We start from the raw sequence: 21,698 nt of genomic DNA, 5'->3' as shown, positions 1-21,698 counted from the left end.
CTGAAGAACTTAGTCATTTTTGCAACAAAGTTTGCTGTTTAAGTCCATATCTCAAGAACTAGAAGGCTTAGGTTGATGATATTTGACATGGAGGTCCCCCACAACCAGTTGATGTCAGTCTGACAGGTGGAATTTTGCCTTGACCTTGTTTTCATGGTTTATTGACTTTGACAATTTCAAGTTGCATTCGAGTTTACTGCTTGAGTCCATATCTTAAGAACTAGAAGGCCTAGGTAGAGGATATTTGGCATGGAGGTCCCTTACTACTAGGGGATGTCATTTTGACACCTGTTTTTTTACCTTGACCTTGTTCTCATAGTTGATTGACAGACAATTATGCAACCAAATGTTACAATTAAATCAATATTTAAAGAATAAGTAGGCCTAGTTTAATGATATTTGGTATAAAGGTATCCCATTACCAGGGGATGTCAGTCTGGTGCCTGAAATTTCACCTTGACTTTTGTTTCTACTTTGACCAACATTTTTGAATATGTGTCATGTTGGAATATACATGTATGTCTCAAGAACTAAAAGACCTTAGAGTTGATAACATTTGGTTTACAGATTAAGGTATCAGTCAGACATTGATCTTGTTTTCATAGTTGAATAGCTCGTTTCTGATAGTTGGAACAGGCGAGACATACTTTAGTGTACCTCTTGTATAAGTAGATATATATAAGTCTTGGGAGTTTATTTCAAGCATCAAAATCCTCAATTAAAATATGGCCGCCTACAAACATGAAAAAAAGAGTTATTATTGACATTTTCATAGCATCTCCATTCTTGGGAAGGGCGTATCATGGTCTTACGGCGCAATTTATTTTTGTTATTTATTTTGCATGCTTATTATTGTTGTTGCAATTAAGTGCTTAATGACATTTGCAAGGTCAATTTGTGTAATTGAGGAGTTCAACAGTCATGAAAACTCATGACCTTGCTTCATTTCATTAGTCATGGATTTCCATGACTACTGAAAAAAATAAAAGGGTCATGGATTGCCATGACTTTTGTATTAGTTTTTAAAACTAATTACTACCTTGACCCTAAATATAGTTCATAGTCATGGTTTTCCATGACTTTGTATTTATAATGGGTCATGGAAAACTATCACTTTCATTGGTCATGGTTTACCATGTTATCCCTGACTGTCTACTGTGTTTTTTGCTTCCAACACGTAATCGCACTTAAATTTTTACAAGACTTGGTATAGCATTGACATGATAAAAGGGTACCCACTATTTTTTTCCATGCACTAAATGTCTTGAATTTTCTTTTCTCTACACTGTTATGCAAGAAACGTGCTGTGGATGCTTTATGCTTTTGAAATCATCACTGAATTACTCTATATTCATAGGGAGAAACAATCATAGTTAACGGTCGATCTAGTATCGGTAACAGGATGGACATATATATAAGAAGATGTGGTATGAGTGCAAATGAGACAACTCTTCATCCAAGTCAAAATTTATAAAAGTAAACCATTATGCATTTCCTGTATTTCATAGATATAGCAGCCCATACCTGATCCCATGGTTGATATATGAATATTTAGACTACAGTACTGTATACCCAACAACTCATACTAATACTGCGTTGGGAATAACTGGCTTACTATCTACAGGAACCACTTGAAAAGAAAAGCTCGAAGAGCCCAGCTTTTCTTCCTGTCTGCATGCTCACTTAATTGCAAATTGAATTTTATTTTTTTAGTTAATCACATATAAAGTATATCAAACTGTCATTCATTCTAACGAACTTTTGTGAAATTATCCATTAAAAGTGTGTTTTTTTTAGTATAACGATCTTTGCCAGCCTAACAAGATGGATGCCGTTGCTAAAAATTTTAATTCTGAAAACTATAAAAACTTTTTGAAAATTTTCAGACATAAATTCTTAAACTGCTCCATTTAAATTGATATAGTCTCTTTTATTTTCAACAGCTTTATAAGTTGATTGAACTTATGACTTTTGCTAAAATACATGTATCCCCCTCCATATGTATATATGTCGCTGTTATCCGTGAGTGGCGGGTTCAGGGGGCATAGGTACGCCCCCTTTTTTGTTTGGAAAACATATCAATTAATATGTTTAAAATCGTTCAATTTATATATATATATATTATATACCATATACGAAGTTCCATTTTCGGAACGATAACAGGGACGTAGAGGGCGTACGCCCCCTTTTTTGTTTGGAAAACATATCAATTTATTATGTTTTTAAAATCGTTCAATTTTTATATATATATACCATATATACGAAGTTGGTGTATTTTCGAACTGACACATTCTGGGATTTTTTAGTATAGTAGTCTCAGACTAGTCCCAGTGCAGTCACATACGGTTGATAATTTTGAAAAAAATGTGCACATGTTCTACATATATTTGAATGGGGAAATACAAATGTTTTGGTATTTATGATTGTTTATTTGTAATGCGGTTATTTATTTGATTTTGAATCTTTAATGAGATACAAAAATTCTAACTTTTAAATACGAAGACAGCGCAAAATTGAAATTCCCGCGACTTGGTCACATGGATAGAATGAAGGATCATGGGTAAAATCTGGGACGGCGTGCGTCAACTTTACTGTTGATGAGATACTGGGGAAGAAATTCATATTTTTCTTTTAATTAGAACATTTAGTGGTTAACTTTGTATTGGTAGGTATCCTCAGAAGCAACTGTCACATTTTTTATAACAATTTAAATAGGATTTTCCGATGAATTCTCTTTTAACGGGCGATAACCACAAAGTGAAGCAGAAAAATGGCCTTTGTGATTACTGCCCTTTAGAAACCGGACAAGGGCGACAATTTTCCCTGTTTGCGACCCCGCAATGCCAACTCGATAAACTTGAGACATTACATTGTATAACGGCTGAATGCCAACCGATAAAATTACAGGCATATGACATTCTGGCCTTGTAACCGACGAAACCCTTCCTGATCTTAAGAAATTCAAAATGGCGGAGTGGAAATTTATGCAGTGTTTTCGTCACCAGACAAGATCCATAATTTTAATGTAAAATCATCAGCTTATTATAATTAAAGCTTGATATATCATACATAACAAAGAACTAAATAAAAACATGTATATAACCAATTCACAGAAATGAAAAATGTAAAGAGTATATATCATTTATTGAGGGTCAAGAGTTCATGTCTTCTTTAAATCATTAGATAGTGTCCATAGCAAAGTGAAGCCAAAAATGATCTAGCTTGTATTCACTCTAAGAAACTTAAATTTGCCTTGGCATTTTGAATTCTCTCGGGTCCAGGGCAGTAAAGACCTTATATCACTATTTCAGAATACCCAACACTTGAAGTATTGACATTATACAACAATCACTTTTGAATACACCTTATCGCTATTTGTCCGCCATTACTGGACATCACACAAGTTCCCGTTAAATTTTGACGTCATAATAGAAAATATCTGACGCCACAATGGAAAAGTGATTGTTGTGTGACGTCAAAAGTTTGAGAGGGACAGATTCTCGGGTCAAACGGGAATAGCGATAAGGTGTATTGTTGTTTTGGACATTTTCTCTTATGGTGTCAAAATTTTACTGGAACATCTGTGATGGCCAGTAATTGTGGACAAATAACGATCAGAGCTCCAGATAAGAATTCACAAATTGGGGTTTTTACCCACCATTTTTTTATGTAATTGGGTGATAAAGTTTTTTAATTGCATTATCAATTCCAATTCACCCCTCAAGCAAATATCAAATTGGGTTTTTCACCACCAAGCTCCTTAATGTATTGGGTTTTTTTCATCAACACAATATTGAATATTTAGGCATGTTATAATCACATTATATCAACCCCAGATGTGTTTCCATCTTAAATGTGTTTCTTTCTTTGTAGAATATGTGCTAGCTGTTTTATTTGGTTTATTCACTGACGAGCAATTGTACATTTAATTTGTGTCCCGTTTTAAACGTTCTGTCAGTTTTGTATTTTCTCAAAACTTATGTAAACTGCAGCTGGTGTCACTAGTTGGACAGGAACTAATTGCCTTTCTAGATCCCATATGATCACCCTACAGTTTAATTATAGTTGGTGTAGGTGTGGCTAAGTGTTTAGATTTTTGTGTAATATATGTGAAATTTAGGTGCTGTAAGAAAGTTTTGCCAGTCCTTTCACCTATTTGCCAGATCTACTTTTTAATAAAAATAAAAAGTAGTTTCCAGATTTAAGATATACCCCAAAACCTTGAGGTTTATAGGGTGGTTTATAATGACGGAGACCACATTCAACTTAAATTTACAAATAATTCTGCAACATCAAGTAAATAAATGACAATGTTATACTGCACTTGCCAATAAGACAACTATCTTGAGCATCTAGAACAATTAGACCAAAACAAAGAAAGTGTCAAGCTGCATTGACGTAAAAAACGGATATGTGTATTCACTCATCAACTAAAATGAAAAAAATAATATATAAACTGTTTTCATTTAATTCAATTTACATAAATCTGGGTTAAGTTGTCCCTTATCAGAACTTTTGGTTTCCGATGCTTTAAACTACATATCATGTCATAATTGATTTGGCCTTTCACTTTTTCCAACTGATTTCGTTTTTGACGGTACCCCGTGTTTATCGCTCTAGCAATGTTCTCGTTATGGTACGCAAACACGCCCGTGCGTTCAATGGCCGCTTCCTAAAATCACTAGCTGAGTCTTCTTATCATCATAACTTTCCCTCAGCTATCAAAAAGAAGCCGAAAACATGCTTCTATTCAATATTTTTACCGGACATTTATTTTCGTTTTAATTCATTGTATGTTATGATAAATCCCGAGCAATTCGAAAAAATATGACAGCATGTCACACGCTAATTGGATAAACAAGAGAAGATCGAAATGTTTTCATAAACACGTGTACCTTTTGAGCAACGGAAAATTCAAACAAGGACCCATTACAGCTACTTGATGCAGGGCTCTATTTTTAGAACGAAAGGACATTTCCAATTATAAATATTATAAAAATAGATTTACGCGACGACTGTAATCAAGTAAGGGTAAATAACGCAAACGATAGCGAATAAAAGCGTTAAGAACCCATGTTTTTGGCATATAATTGGGTTTTCCTTTGAATTAATTGGGTTATTGAACCCTGCAATGGGCAATTGCATTGGGTTTTTAATTATTTTTATTGCGTGATCACGCAAATACGCAGCTTATCTGGAGCTCTGAACGATAAATAGGTGTATGTAGCCATGCCCTGCAAATCCTGCCCTGAGGTCAAAACGTTCTGTAAACTTGTCTCTTCATGCCAGTTTTTTTTATCCTTTAAATGTGTACTCTTTGTTTCTGCAAGTAGTTTTTTTAACAGTTCTTTGTAATATTTTCTGGGTGCAGGATCAGGGTTCAGATCTTTAAATAACCCTGTATTTTTTTTAGATATTCCCCTTAAAAATGTAATAAGCCTGGTTTATTCTTAAAACATGCAAGTGCCTATTTAAATGTGTCTTGGTACTTGAATCTGCTGGTGGATTCAGGGAAGTATGTATGAGGGTTTGGATGGGTGGTCCTTCATTTCTGTATTTTTTAATTTTTTGGGACATTTTTCTTTGTCTTTAAAGAATACTCTTAGTCTGTAAAATTGTCATGAAAATGATTTTATTATTAAATTTAATTATAATCTTATGAATTCTTTCTTCTGTACATCATTCATTTCTGTAATCAGTATTATTTTTCCTAATTCTTTTATTTTCAACAGTTATTCTTTTGCAGCCCATTATTCTGTATTCTTTATTTCATTGGCTCATTTTTTCTTTTTAGTAGAATCATTATATTTTTTGGACATTACTCTCAATTCTGTAAACCCCACCCAGACCCTCGTGCATGCCACTGCAAAATGTTTATGCAATATCATTCTGATTTCAAAAATTTAAAACGAGGAGAACAATGTCTTGAAACAGTATATTTACAAAATGTAAGCATGGTGTGTATTATCCTGTTCAATGAAAAGAATCAAAGCTACTGTTCTGTTTGTATTTGTTTATGAAACTCCCTTCTTAAAAGTGGTCTAATTTGTTCATCAATAGTGATCCCTAGCCAATCAACACTAGGGGTTGAGTTTGAAGCCTGTTTATGTCGAGGTGTGTTCGGCTGTACATTGTATATAGGCTTCTGCCACCAACTACTTGCTTTAGTGATTTAGCCTAGAGTGAAAGTGGTATTTAACTCCAGTAATCATCAATCAATCCCTTATCATACTGGAATAAGTGTTATACCCGCAACTTCTTAACTGAGATATTTAATGCAAGTTACAATAAAATGTACAGTAATTGACTTCAACATGGTCAAATTTGCTTAAAAGTGACTGTTTGACCTGTGGCAATTTTTAAAATTGACATTGTGACCCTACTCAGTACTGAAGCTCCTATTATGCTGACTATGCAGAAAAAGAACTTGTCTATATAATAATTTATTTGATTTAGTGGTAGAAAGCTATATTTCTGTACAAAAAAGTCCTTAAAAAGATAGTTTTCTGTTGACTTAATTTGAGTTGAGAGTTATTTCCCTTGGTCGTCATGCTGACAAACCAAATTTAAACATATATGTATCATGGTACAAGTTAGTCTGATATAAACATGATAATTAAATAACTTGTACTCAAATTAAGAAATTAGGGATCGGAAAACATGTATTTTAAAACAATTTTTCACATCTTAAATTCAATTTCTTAGATCTGTCTTTTCCCAAATTTAAAATTATTTAATTTTGCACAAGCATGGAAAAGTTTTGAAGTAACACTCATAGCATGTATAGAGAAACTAGATATCTTGATAATATCTCCTCATGAAATTCTTGTGATTTAAAAATGTTTTTTTCAGTGTGTATACTGGTTACCATGGATACAGATGATGCTTTACAGCAGGTGGCAGAAGGAGGTGGGGGAGGAGATGGAATTGTCATTGGTGATGTTGGAGACTTAGTTAAACTATCAGAAACTCAGGTTTGTTTATGGTTCTGCAGTTCAGATACACTGTATATACATATATATATGCATGATATACACACTGATATATGCTTCTTAGTTTATATTTTTCAAATTTAATTTTAATGAGGTCAATACTGGGTGTGGACTGAGTCACTGCGTGCAATTGATTAAGGTAACATATAATCAGGATTATAACTGATCAATCCTTTTCACTGTATATGTAGTCGAGAAAACTTTGACGAATAGTTTCCTTGTACAATGAGTGTTGTAAAATTTTAAACTATCTTCAAACAGGAAGTGGACACATGGCAGATGTAAAAACTGCTTACTCGCTACAAAACAAAAGCTGTACACCAAATATTAAATCATTCCTTTTCATCTATAGAACCTAAAAATCCTCGACACGTTTTCTTTCGGATGGACAGATAGGGTTGAGCGGATACTAGACCCACTTTTGTCTATTTGATTTTGTGATTATGCCAAAGTCTGCATACAAATGAAAATAAAAAGATGTGGTATAATTGCCAATGAGACGACTCTCCACCAGAGACCAAATGACATAGAAGTTAACAACTATGGTCACCATAAGGCCATCAATAATGAGCAAAACCAATACCACATAGTCAGCTATAAAAGACCCCCAAATGACAAATGTAAAACCCTTCACACTAAAAACTAAAAAGCCTATAGAAAATTTGTAATTCGTTGAACACTTAAACTTGTGGTACACCTGTACCCCTGAAATCTACTGAAATTGGTATTCAACTAATACTGTCATAAAAGTGGCTATGTTTATTACAGGGTAATGCCGATATTGCAAAAATGACTGGACAACATGTAATTTTGTGTTATCCTGTCAGGCTTTTCATTTTAAACACTAAAACTACTAATCTAGTAGTAAGGAACACTTAGAGATATTTTCAATACCTGTACCCAAGGTAAAATCTCTGCTACATGTAACGTGTAACAATAACTAACACAGTATTAGCTGTCAGTAATGGGAAATGTTCACTATCATAGTACTGTACATTTAAATATTCTGCTTCCAAAAATATCAGCATTATGCACATTAATTTTCAATATCAATCACTTGTTAATAAAATATGTATCATTGCAGGTAGTAGAGACACTAGAAGGAGTGTATCCCCAAGCTGATCCAGCCCCTCAGGCTAACGGTGGATACAGCATGGAGTCCTTGCCTAGTGTTATGCCTGTTAACATTATGGCTGAACAGAAGACTAGCGATATGCCTGTTGAAATCATGGCTGAGCAAAAAACTAATGAAAATGAAGCATCAGGTAGAAACATGTATAAAGTTCAGGTCTTTTCATTTAGATTCTTCTCTAGAAATTTTTGGGAAAATATGTCTAAAAATTCATTGTAATGTATTTACGAGTTTGTATTTAAAACCTAGATTCTTGAATTGATTTATAATCATGCTTTTCTGAATATTTTATATTTTTGTAGCATGTTTATGAATAATGATTTGATTGATACTACATGTACTAGACGGGAAAGCATCTTTAGTAGTATGGTTGACAACAAATTGCTTATAGTTTTCATCATAATCATGGCATATTTTCAGGATTTGAACACTATTTTACTGACAAGAAAGTCAACGACAAGAATACTGACAAAAAAAAACATAGGGTAAACTGGTCTGGAATAAGATTTATGTCATGTAGGTGAGAATATTGGAAAAAGCAGTACTTACCTGTACATGAAGATTTTGTTTTTGAAAATTTTGCAAGATATTTAAAATGTAAGTTATGCATTAATATCAGATCTCTTGTTGTATAATTATCAACAATGCCTTCTAAATTTTTTTAGTAGAAGAGGTATTAGAAAAGATCAGTGAAGTGTCCCAAGTAGCTGAGGCAGAGGCAACGGCCATGTTGAATGCAGAAGAAGAATTACCAGATCAAGTAGAAAATGTACAACAGCCTGCAGTAGATGATAAAACTGGTAATATTCCACAATTTATGTCTTTTTATCTCATATTAAACATCTCATATTAAAAATGTTTAAGGCAAATTTTATTGTTAAGAAATGATTTATTGGTTTTTGTCTCGCCTTGATGGAGTCAAAAAGCGTGGCAAAGGTATGCTGTTCCGGCGGTGGAGGCGGCGTCAACAATGTATTAGTTGGTGATTAGGTCTAGTTCATGGTGAACCACTAGTGGTAAGTCAATGATATTTGGTATGCAGTTGTATTAGCATTGGCACATCTCATTACCATGGAGATTATATGGCCCCGCCCCCTCAGTCAAGGTCTATTGACTTTGAAGTTTTTGCTTAGTTTTCATGTATTAGTTTGTGATTAGGTCAGTTTAAGGGGAACCGTTAGTGGTAGGTCAATGATAATTGGTATGCAGTTGTATAAGCATTAGTACATATCATTTCCATGTAGAATATTTGGTCCTTACCCCTCAGTTATGGTCTATTGACTTTGAAACTTTTGCTTAGTTTACATGTATTAGTTTGTGATTAGGTCAGTTTAAGATGAACCACTAATGTTGAGTCAATGATATTCGGTATGCAAATGTGTATGCAAATGTATTGGCATTTGCAAGTTTTATTTCCATGGAGATTATATAACCCCACCCCCTAATTATGGTTCATTGACTTTGAAACTTTTACATAGTTTACAAGTTAATGTTTGTGTTTAGGTTTGTTTATAAGGAAAGACTTATGAAAAGTCAATGGTATTTGGTTTGCAGTTGTATTAGCATTGGCACATCTCATTTCCATGTAGATTGTTTAGCCCTGTACCTTCAGTCATGGTTCATTGACTTTGAATATTTGCATAACTTACATGTTAAAGTATTGCTATTTTAATTTCAACATTTGCATTATCAAAATAACAAATAGACGTGACATATCTCTGTGTTAACAGTTTATCTAATAATATTGGTGTTTCAGCCAACTTGAAATTAGTACAAACACTTACAAAATTTTTTTTTTCTGATTTTAAAATTTCTGTGAAGCATTCATTGCTTCTTGATGTGGCAGTAAATATATAATGGAAAAGAAGTTATTTGGTGTATAATTCATGATACTAAAATCCTTGAAACCAATTTTCAAATAGGGAACAAAAGCTCAAACTGGACTGTAAGTTTAAGGGGATTCGTAGCATGCATGTAGGTTTAAGGTGAATTCTTTCAGTTAAGGGTCTAACTTAAACAAGTTATTACAGAAAATAATAGACATACTGTTATTGTGGGAATTCTGACAGAGTTATCATTGACAAATTGCTAAAATAATCCCAAATACGTGAAAATATTAAATTAATTCTGCTAAAACAAAAATATTTAAGACGAAGTTATCATTGAAATACAACAAACTGGTAATCACTGTGCCCACGTTGTTTCACCGAAAATGGCGCGTATAATGTAAACATGTTGAAATGACAAGATCTTAACAACAAAACAAAAAGTGGTAAATTTGAAAGTATCTGATTTACGTTTCACCCGACGAAAATGTCTGTGATAACTGAAAGTCGTTATTTCAGACATTGGCATTTTGTACAATAACAGACATGTGTTATTTCAACACAATTCAGGGGCCTCAGTGGCCGAGTGGTCTAAGTAGTCGAACGACTGTATCACTAACCAGTCAACACTTAGGTTGTGAGTTTGAATCACGCACGGGGCAGGTGCACTCGACTCCAATCTTAATTGACTAGGATTGTCAGTTTTCCTACCGAAGGTCGTGGTACTCTCTGGGCACTCCGGCTTCCTCCATAAATAAAAACTGACCACCACGAAGTAGCACATTAGTGTTGAAAGTGGCATTAAACAACAATCAATCAATCAACACAATTCATGACAGGAGGAGATAACTCTCTCAGAATTCCCAGAATAACAGTATGCCTGTTATTTTCTGTAATAACTTGTTTAAGTTAGACCCTTGTCTGTCTTTGCTAGCTGTCAGTAATATCATAACTGTGAATTTATGTTGAAAATGAAACCTTCATTCCTGTGATCTTTTATCGAATAAAAAAAAATTTTTGTCTCTCTGTTGATAAAGCATGATGTAGATTCCCCATATTGTTATAATTTAACATGTTTCATCTGTTCACACATATTTACGTTGCTATTTGATTTTTCAAAGAATAAGATGAGATGAAAGCCTGTTGACGATATGTCAATATTGGAGATTTTAATCTTTTTTGTGACGTTTCATTAAAATATTTGTTGCGTCTTTTTTCGTCACATGACTGACTATGTGTAATATAATAATGAAAGTTTTTTTTTTTTTTTTTTTGTATGTTTTCATTTTTTAAATTTTTTAACTTATTTTATATTTAGCAGATAACAGTTTGCCAGCTAACTTTTTTGATGGAAATACAGAAGTAGTATCTGAAGCCCAGGTAATACACAAACATATCACTGATAGCTCATTATGGATAAATATTATGGGTTTTCAGAATAAAATCTTTAATCATAAAGCTGTATACAATATAGGTACATATATTGTCATTTTTGCAAAGGTTGCTGATTTAATTTTATATTTAAATAAAAGATGTGAATCTTGCCACCAACAATATGACTTTTTTTTTTATTCTTCCTGATTTTTAAGGATGTACTTAGGTGAAATTAAAAATTGATATCATAAGTCAGAAGAGCATTAGTTAACTCTTTATCTACCACTGACGGATATATACACTCTTTATCTACCACTGACGGATATATACACGTTTTTTATCATTGTTCTGTCCGCAGTGACTGATAAATCTGCTTGCATAATCAAGCGTGTATTTCCAGTGACTGATAGATCCGCTGTAAACATACACTTGCGCAGTCCCGGTGACAGATATTTCCGTAAAATATACCACTGTTAAAACCCTTTAGATTGGACAAAACTGTTGGGGAATCCCGAAATGAAGCAATGAAATTTGGTTTTAGAAATGAATAACCTTTCAACTCGTACATTCCTTTTCATTAAAAGGTGTGTGTTTACATTTAACTATGATGAATTTTACACTATTTCGGAATGCGATTTAAACAATGGCGGATAAATGAGCTTCTTTGTTCAAATTGGATAGCAAAAGTGAAGAATTTGAAGGATTTATGCAATTAGAAAGCAAAGTTAAAAGTATAGGAAGGGATAGTTTAGTTTGTCGGAACCAGATTGGGAGTCTACCGAGGATGAAGAAACCAAACATGGACAAATAATTTTTACGTCCATTTACGGCAGCTTTCAAGCTTGATAAGGAAAAGAAGGCAATCGATTTTGTATTTGTTTTATTTTTCAATTAATATACAATAAATACTAATTAAATGAACATTTAATTAGAGAACTCATAACACAGTCATAACAATTTGTGAAAAATTCTCTCACTGCAAATTATCTCTGGTAGTTAACCTACAATTCAGATGCAGTAGCTAACTAATCAGCAGTGTGTAGTAGTGAACTGTAAAGGTACCTGTGGTAGATAAGAAGTTAAGGAACAAAATAAGCTAAAAATATTGATAGGTTATGGAGCTAATTTTCGAGATATTTAATTTTTTTTAAAATGGCTGGAAAAGGCTGACTCAGACTTTTACCTTATTATACCCCCGCTTTAAAAAAGGGGGTTATACTGTTTTACCTCTGTCTGTTCGTCCGTCCGTCCCATGAATATTTTTGTCGCATTTTTCTCAGGAACTACTAGACAAGGATTTCTGAAATTTGGTTTCAGGGTTTATGTAAGTAAGTTACACCGTGTGATACGTTATCAGATTCATCACTCAACAACTTCCTGTTTACCGGACACTTGTATTATTTTACACATGATAGCCAAGTTGAAAATTTTCGTCACATTTTTCTCAGGAACTACTTGACAAGGATTTCTGAATTCGTTTTTAGGGTTTATATAAGTAAGTTACACCGTGTGATGCGTTATCAGATTCTTCACTCAACAACTTCCTGTTTACCGAACACTTGTATTATTTTACACATGATAGCCAAGTTGAAAACTTTCGTCACATTTTTCTCAGGAACTACTTGACAAGAATTTCTGAAATTTGGTTTCAGGGTTTATATAAGTAAGTTACACCGTGTGATGCGTTATCAGATTCATCACTCAACAACTTCCTGTTTACAGAAATATTTCAGCGGGGGGTATCATCAGTGAGCTACTGCTCACAGTTTTACTTGTATTTTTATTGATATTAATTGGGTCTCAAATCAAAAGGAAAGATATCTAGAATCTGCTTAAATTTTGGTAAATGACCTTTTATGAGCTATTGAAGAGAAAAATGGGTGTTATAGGGCAAAATATTTTACCCTGTATCATAGGAAAAAAACCAAGGAGTCCTAACATCTGACAAAAATTCCTAAACCTGTCCTAAGTGCATCCTTAAACCTTTTATTCATAAAGACACTGAAAAATAAGTAACAATGTTAAGCAAAAATTGTAACATACACAAATGCTTTCAAATTAAGGGTTTCTGCTGGCTTTCCAAAAATTCATAACTGGCGAAATAATTGGTTGAAAAGCTGTTTCTGGTTTTTCCTCACTGAGGTTGCAATTTTCATTTTGTCAACATTTAGATTTCAACAAAATTTTGAAACAAAAATGATAAATGGTTCTCAGGAATTAACCAATAACAAAGTTTAGCATGTCAAGTAATTTGAAAATGACAGAAAATCAATAATGAGATGGCTACCGGTAATTTCCAATCAAGCAATTAGATTACCGTTTCCTGTACCTGGGATCTGTTAAATGGCTCCCTACTGTTACCTGAAGAACTTATTAAATGACATTAATTATACAAAGTAGAAATATTACTAAAGTAGTGGTTTTTATACATTTCTTTAAATTGGGGAGAAAATGTCTGTACTATTAACAGCAATTGACAGCATGTTTTGTATAAATTAAGATATAAATAGGGACAGTTCTTCAAAACTTTAGTTTTGAAATCTGTAGACCTTTTACAGGACACTACAATGTTGCAATAATAACACCCAAGAAAGCTTGAACTCAATGAACTGTCTGATACATGTATCTTAGTCTTTCTATATGAATTCAGAAAATCACATTCAATAGAAAAATGAATTACAATTCCAAAACTGAATTTTAACAAGCAAAAAATGGGTACAAAGTCAGGACTTATGGTTTACAAATTGACTGTGACAAAAGTCTTAAAACAGTATGAAGTGTAACATACTCAAGGCTCATTTACTTCTTACTTTATTTGACCTTTTTAACTTTATTGATTCGAGCGTCACTGATGAGTCTTTTGTAGAAGAAACGCGAATCTGGAGTATCAAAATTTTAATCGTGGTATTTATGATGAGTTTATTGTTATCACATCAATAAAATTCAGTTTAAAATAAATAGTTTTTAGTGATGCTTTTTTATTTGGTGAGAACATATTCATGTTGCTAATAAATAATCTCTTTGATGAAAAAAAATAAATAACTCAGAGGAAACCTGCTCGTCATTTAAATATCTGAAACTATCGAGCATAAAAGTCTAAAATGTACATGTCTTCAGAAGTAACACACTTACAGACTATTCACCTGTGGATGCTAAGCATTGGTAAATAACGGATTAAATAATCCTATGCAGAAGTGGAAAGTTCATGGCCAAGTCAATATGTTCATAATTTGAAAGAAGTAGTTATGAATTTAAAAATATTCATTCAGTCTTTTTGATTTTAATTTAATACCCCTAAAACATAATGTTTTGATAATAAAATGTACCTTATTTTTATATTTTAGCCCCAAGAAGTTCAAGTAGTAATAGAAACAGGTAGTCCTATAGTCACTGATGTCCAACCACCGACCGTTGATGAACCAGTTATAGTCCCAGAAAATTTCACTCCTTTAGAGGAGGAAATAGGGTCAGTAGAAGTAACTTCTGCCAAATCTGATGTGGTTTCTGCAGAGGAACAAAATGAAGTTCAGACACCAGTTGAGGAACCAGTCATTGTCCCTGAAAGTTTTACTCCCCTTGAAGAAAACCAGGTAGACCAGACAGAAGAAAATTTAGTTGAACAGGAATCTTTACCAGTAGAAACAACAAAAAATCAGGAGGACGAAGCCGCAATGGAAGACACAACTGAGACCTCACAACCTCAGATTGAGTCAACTCTCAATGAAGAAGGGGAAGTAACAGTAACTGTAACTATATATAATTCTGAGGAAAAAGAAGAAGCTACGCCAAAGAAAAGAGGAAGACCAGCTAGACAGACAACAGATGATGCATCTGCTTCTACACCAGAGAAAAGACAAAGAAAGGATTCCAAATCAAGTGAAAGTGGAACTGTTTCAGAGGTGAGACCAACACGTAGAAGTCTAAGAGCTCCTAAAGAGGTATCTGATGATAAAACTGCAGAAACCCCAGACACTAAATCTAAAAAAGGGAAGGCTGCAAAGGAAAAAGATACTGAGACCCCTGAGACAAAATCAAAAGGTAGAGGTCGACCAAGGAAAGAGTCAAAAGAAAAGGAAGTTGAACAGGAAGAGGAGGAAGAAGCTGAATCTGAGGCAGAATCTGGAGAGGAGGAACAAGAAGCCACCCCTGAACCAAAGAAGGGAAGAGGCAGAGGAAGACCATCTAAGTCGGAAAGTTCTACTCCTGTTGTCAGATTGAAAGTTAAGACTCCAAGTAAAAAAGGAAAAACTAAACAAGGGGATAATGATGATGAAGAAGAAGCAGTAAAATCTGGAAAGAAAAAAGGTGCAGATACTCCACCAGATGAGGGAAAGAAACGTGGCAAAAAGAAAGATGAGACACCTACAGACACTCCCAAAAAAGGACGAGGTAGACCAAAAAAAGAGGTAGTTGAAGAAACTGTGGGTGATGAAGAAGTAAAAGCTGAAGAAGACATGGAGGCAGAGGAAACTCCTGAACCAGAACAAAAGAAAAAACGTGGACGCCCTCCAAAATCTGCTGACTCTCCAAAGGATATAACTGGTACTAACGAAACAAATGAAGCTGAAGAAACTGTCCCAGCAACTCCATCGAAAAAACGAGCAAGACCAGTTGAAGAATCGGTAGAAACCACACCAACAGATTTACCCGTTAAGAAAAAACCAAAGGCTTCTCCACCAGTAATGACTGACTCCTCAGCTGGACCTAATGATAGAATGATCGTAAAAGAGGAACCTCATGAAGATCTGTTATCACAGGTATTACCCAATATTACTATTTCTGCTGTGTCAGGATCTAATAGACCACACACGCTTATTGTTCATGAAAATGTAGAGGGAGATGTTTATAACATAGAACAAGTTGATCAGGAACCCAGCACATCAGAAGTTGAGATCCCATTTGTTGAAGTTGAGACTGTCATTGAAACCCCGGAAAGAAGATCTGTGCTAACCCAGACAGATCCAAAACTTAAGAAAAAGAAATTTGGACCATTAGGTCAAGATGATTTTGGTTTTGCTGAGGAGGAGGATGATGGGAGTGGGAGAAAAAAGCGAAGAAGTGATGAGGTGGCCTTATTTGAGGATATGGAACCCAAGCGTAGAACAATCCGTAACACTGAGGAGGCTCTCAATTGTCCCTTCTGTGACAAAGCATTTATTGGTCTGGTCAAGCATATAAAAGGTAAACACAGAGATGAAATGGATTATGAAGAGGAAATGAGAAATGCAAAATGGAGAGAAAAGATAATGAAAGTGTCAACCCAGGGACCAGAAGAGGAAGGGGAGCAATGTCAGGAGTGTGGGAAGACTACAAAGAATATGAAACGTCACCAGGAACTTCATCAGCAAAACAGGATGCAAATTCCTTGTCCAATTTGTGGGAAAGTTGTTCTGAAAACTGGTATGAGCTCTCACATGAGAACTGTCCACTCTGGTAGGAAACCATACAAATGTCCACACTGTGACTATGCATCAGCTTTCCGTGGCAATCTTAATACCCATATTAAAGGAATGCATCTCCACACTAGGCAATATCTTTGCAATACCTGCAAGGCTGCATTTAAAACATTGGGAGCTCTGATTGGGCACACAAAACGTGTGCATGAAGGATGGAAGTCACCTAATCAGAAAATCTTCATTTGTTCAGTGTGTGAGAAACGTTTCACCAAGAAATACCACGTCGACAGACATATGTTGATTCATACTGGTGAAAAGCCGCATAAATGTAACGACTGTGGCCGCTGCTTCAATAATAAATCAAATCTGATGTCCCACATCCAATTGGTCCACAAGAAATTGTCACCTTACCAGTGTGACATGTGCCACGAACAGTTTAAGAGGAAGAAACTACTGCTGGAGCATATTGGTAGGATCCATGTGACTGCTGGAGAGGCAGCCCAAGCCATCATTAGGAAGTATGATCTACATGCTGACAACGATGAGGACATTGAGGCAGAGGGAGAGGAATATGAAGAAGGAGAAGTAGCAGAGGTAAGGTTTAGAATTTAGTATCAAGAGTTTCAACAACAAAAATTAAAGATTAAGTTTATTAATTTTTATACGACCGCAAAAAAATTTTTGTGGTCGTATATTGGTATGACGTTGGCGTCGTCGTCGTCCGGCGTCGTCCGAAGACACATTGGTTTTCGCACTCTAACTTTAGTTTAAGTGAATGGATCTTTATGAAATTTTACCACAAGGTTCAATACCACAAAAGGAAGGTTGGGATTGATTTTGGGGGTTATGGTAATAACAGTAAAGGAATTAGGGGCCAAAAAGGGGCCAAAAATAAGCATTTTTGTAACTTCCAGACATAACTTGTGTGTTAGTGTATGGATCTCTCTGACATTGTACCACAAGGTTCCATATCACTAAAGGAATGCTGGGATTGATTTTGGGGGTAATTGCCTCCAAATTTTAGGAATTAGGGGCCAAAAAAGGGGCAAAAAACAAGCATTTTTCTAGTTTCATGACAATAACTTGTGTGTAAGTGTATGGATCTTTCTGAAATTGTACTACAAGGTTCCATATCACAAAGGGAAAGCTGGGTTTGAGTTTGGGGGTAATTGCCCTAAACGTTTAGGAATTTGGGGCCAAAAAGGGGCCAAAAAACACATTTTTTTCTAGTTTCCAGACAATAACTTGTGTTCAAGTGTATGGATCTCTCTGAAATTGTACTGCAAGGTACCATACCACAAAGGGAAGGCTGGGATTGAGTTTGGGGGTGATGAATCATAATGGGGGTTCAAAAAATTTTGGGGGGGGATTTATTTTTTTTTCCTTTTTTTTCTTTTTTTCCTTTTTTGTTTCTTTTAAAATTTTCCATTTTAAATTGGTTATTTCTGATTTATATTTAAAATCAAATAATAATGATATGGTAGGAGATACACACCAAACAGGATGTGTAAATTATTATATAATAAGTATTGTGCAATAGCAAGAAATTTTCAATTGCACAGTATTGCACAATAGCAAGAAATCTTCAATTGCACAGTATTGCGCAATAGCAAGAAATCTTCAATTGCACAGTATTGTGCAATAGCAAGAAATATCCAATAGCACAATATTGCGCAATAGCAAGAAATTGTCAATTGTACAGTATTGCGCAATAGCAAGAAATATTTAATAGCACAGGATTGTGCAAAAGAAGATACTTCCTATAAATTACTTATTTCTTGACCAATTTCAATGGGGTTTTATTCTTGATTTCATGGGGTTCTTTAATATGCTGAATCTAATCGTGTATTTAGTTTTTGGATTTTGGGCCCCGTTTTTAAATTGGTCCACATTGAGGTCCAAAGGGTCCAAAATTAAACTTTGTTTGATTTCATCAAAAATTGAATTATTGGGGTTCTTTGATATGCCGAATCTAACTGTGTATTTAGATTCTTAAATTTTGGTTCCGTTTTCAAATTGGTCTACATTAAGGTCCAAAGGGTCCAAAATTAAACTTAGTTTGATTTTAACAAAAATTGAATTCTTAGGGTTCTTTGATATGCTGAATCTAAACATGTATTTAGATTTTTGATTATGGGCCCAGTTTTCAAGTTGGTCCAAATCAGGGTCCAAAATTAAACTTTGTTTGATTTCAACAAAAATTGAATATATGGGGTTCTTTGATATGCTGAATCTAACCATGTATTTAGATTTTTGATTTTTGGGCCCCGTTATCAACTTTGTCCACATTGAGGTCAAAAGGGTCCAAAATTAAACTTTGTTTGATTTCATCAAAAATTGAATTATTGGGGTTCTTTGATATGCCGAATCTAACCGTGTATTTAGATTCTTAATTTTTGGTTCCGTTTTCAAATTGGTCTACATTAAGGTCCAAAGGGTCCAAAATTAAACTTAGTTTGATTTTAACAAAAATTGAAATCTTAGGGTTCTTTGATATGCTGAATCTAAACATGTATTTAGATTTTTTGATTATGGGCCCAGTTTTCAAGTTGGTCCAAATCGGGGTCCAAAATTAAACTTTGTTTGATTTCAACAAAAATTGAATATATGGGGTTCTTTGATATGCTGAATCTAACCATGTATTTAGATTTTTGATTTTTGGGCCCCGTTATCAACTTTGTCCACATTGAGGTCAAAAGGGTCCAAAATTAAACTTTGTTTGATTTCATCAAAAATTGAATTCTTGGGGTTCTTTGATATGCTGAATCTAACCATGTATTTAGATTTTGGATATTGGACCATAATAGGTGAATGTCCAATTTAAAATTTTTAAGTTCTTAGACCACATTCAATCTGTGTTAGAAACCTATGCTGTGTCAAATATTTAATCACAATCCAAATCCAAAGCTGTATCAAGCTTGAATGTTGTGTCCATACTTCCCCCAACTGTTCAGGGTTCGACCTCTGCAGTCGTATCAAGCTGCGCCCTGCTGAGCATTTTATTCAATTTTCTAATAGTGCCATTTTCACATTTATTTTTGTTACATCTGATGTTCTGTTGTATTAAGTCACAAGCCTTTATTATGATCTGTAATCCATTATTGTAACAGTTATCAAAGGTTTATACTGTAAACATTGGTAAACTAACTTATTTTCTGCGGAAACATTATTTCTCGTATAGTCCTTACTTTCAAACTTGCCTGTGATTTAATTAAGCGATTTTCAAAATTACTTGGAAGTATTCAACTAATGAAAGATCCCAAATTAACATATTTGCGACTGTTTATATTCACGTTTTTTTTTTTGCTCATGAAGTCTTGAAAATTAGTTAGGTTACCGTTACAGTATATTTTTTTTTTACTTTTTAAGTATAACATGGCAAATAAAAATATAATGTGAAACTCAACTTCATTTTTACTTTAACTCAAATTGCAATTCTAACAATATTCATAAAAAATTATTTACACAGTGGAACTTTATTGTATTAATTTTGTTTTAATCTTTTGGATTCATTATTATTAATGTGACTTATTTTCATGGAATTCTTAGGTAAAGATAAATCACAAATATAGATCTATGTGTTCAACAAAATACACCTTTTATTTTTTATTTTATACAGAAAAAGTTACACTACCGAATCAACTATGCACAAAAGATTTGTTTTCCACAATTCCTGAAAATTGCTTCTTTATGATACGAAAAAATGAATTTATGGTACTGTGGATTCATAATTATTGTGTGGAGTACCAAATTTTGTGGAAATAGGTTTACGAACAAATAATTTATGTGTTCAAAGAAGGACTGATTACCTATAGGCTTGTATGCAAACTTTTGCAAAACGAAAAAGTCAGGTATCCACAAAAATACAACCATTCCTAAATCTGAGAAAATTGGAACCCACAAAAACAAATAGATCTACAGTATGTCATGTATGTAGCTATAAAAAATACAAAAGATAAAGAAAAGCATCAAATTAGATAAATGTCAGATTCAAATTACATCATTACAATGTGACATATTAAGAGTGTAAATATGTGACCATTAGAACAAAACATTATAAATAATACCTAAAATAAATCTACTTCTGAGGATAAAATCAAAAACCCTACAAACCTAAAAAAAAACTTTTTTTTAAAAAGTGGTAGAAAGATTTTGCAAAATTAAATATGCAAATTCTATTTTTAGATTGAGAATGTACATCTTGAAGGTGAACCTTCTGGGGACACTACATATGTAGTAACAAGTGCTGATGGAACATACAGTAACGTGACCGATGCCGCACAACTCCTAGCTGGACAGGCATTGACTACGCTACAGACAGAGGGTGGTCAGGAGACCATCATTATTGTACAGACGGCAGAACCGGGTGAAAATGCTACCCATGCCATTGTAGACCAGGACGGAACTGTACAGTATGTGATGCAACAACCTGGAGAAGATGGAGGTCAACACATTTATGCACAGATTCAAGAATGATGTGTAGATCTCTTATGTTGCAGTTACGAAAAAACTAAACAATTGCATTGTTATAATCTGTATATGGAAATTTTTTAATTGCAAGTCAGCATTTTTCTGTATTGCTTGATTTTTTTTCTAAAGCAGAAAGAATATAAAAGAAAACACCATTCTCAACCCAATGTAATCATCATTCATCATTTGTTTTGTTTTGATGGTTGTTATTAATGTAAAGTTTGAAGCATTCACTTTTAATTGAAGGTTACTGAAAATTCTGTAAGTTTATTGTAGCATAATTCACAGCATGGCTTATGCTGTCAGATGAAATATAAGTCAGAAATATTTGTGGATGTAAGCATGTGCAAAGTTTACTTATTCAAAAGTCTTAAACATAACTCTTTTTATTTATCAAGTAGAATTGATAATTTGAGCAGTAATTATGATTTAGTCCATTTTAATTTGGACATCAAAAATGGTGTGAACATATATTATAATAGTTATTCCTGCATTATTTGCTACAGAC

The 21,698-nt window shown here is 33.9% G+C and overlaps 1 protein-coding gene across 3 annotated transcripts; it reads left to right on the top strand.

The window, feature by feature from the left end:
* The first annotated feature begins 2,550 nt into the window (after positions 1-2,550).
* On the top strand, positions 2,551-21,438 carry LOC127714657 (zinc finger and BTB domain-containing protein 17-like). Of its 3 annotated transcripts, none has more exons than XM_052220723.1 (7): positions 2,551-2,665; positions 6,853-6,974; positions 8,077-8,257; positions 8,793-8,924; positions 11,269-11,330; positions 14,669-17,314; positions 20,906-21,438. In XM_052220723.1, exons 2-7 carry the CDS (start codon positions 6,870-6,872, stop codon positions 21,194-21,196), a joined length of 3,417 nt encoding a protein of 1,138 aa, XP_052076683.1. In that variant the 5' UTR covers positions 2,551-2,665; positions 6,853-6,869; the 3' UTR covers positions 21,197-21,438. The 3 variants fall into 3 exon arrangements, with proteins under 3 accessions (XP_052076683.1, XP_052076680.1, XP_052076682.1); XM_052220720.1 differs by having other exon boundaries at positions 8,790-8,924; XM_052220722.1 differs by lacking the exon at positions 2,551-2,665 and adding an exon at positions 2,781-3,025 and having other exon boundaries at positions 8,790-8,924.
* The last annotated feature ends 260 nt before the right edge of the window (positions 21,439-21,698 follow it).

Source organism: Mytilus californianus, unplaced genomic scaffold, assembly GCF_021869535.1.
Source record: "Mytilus californianus isolate M0D057914Y unplaced genomic scaffold, xbMytCali1.0.p SCAF_9, whole genome shotgun sequence".
NCBI classification, from domain to species: domain Eukaryota; kingdom Metazoa; phylum Mollusca; class Bivalvia; order Mytilida; family Mytilidae; genus Mytilus; species Mytilus californianus.
This window is presented reverse-complemented; position numbering and strand designations above follow the sequence as displayed.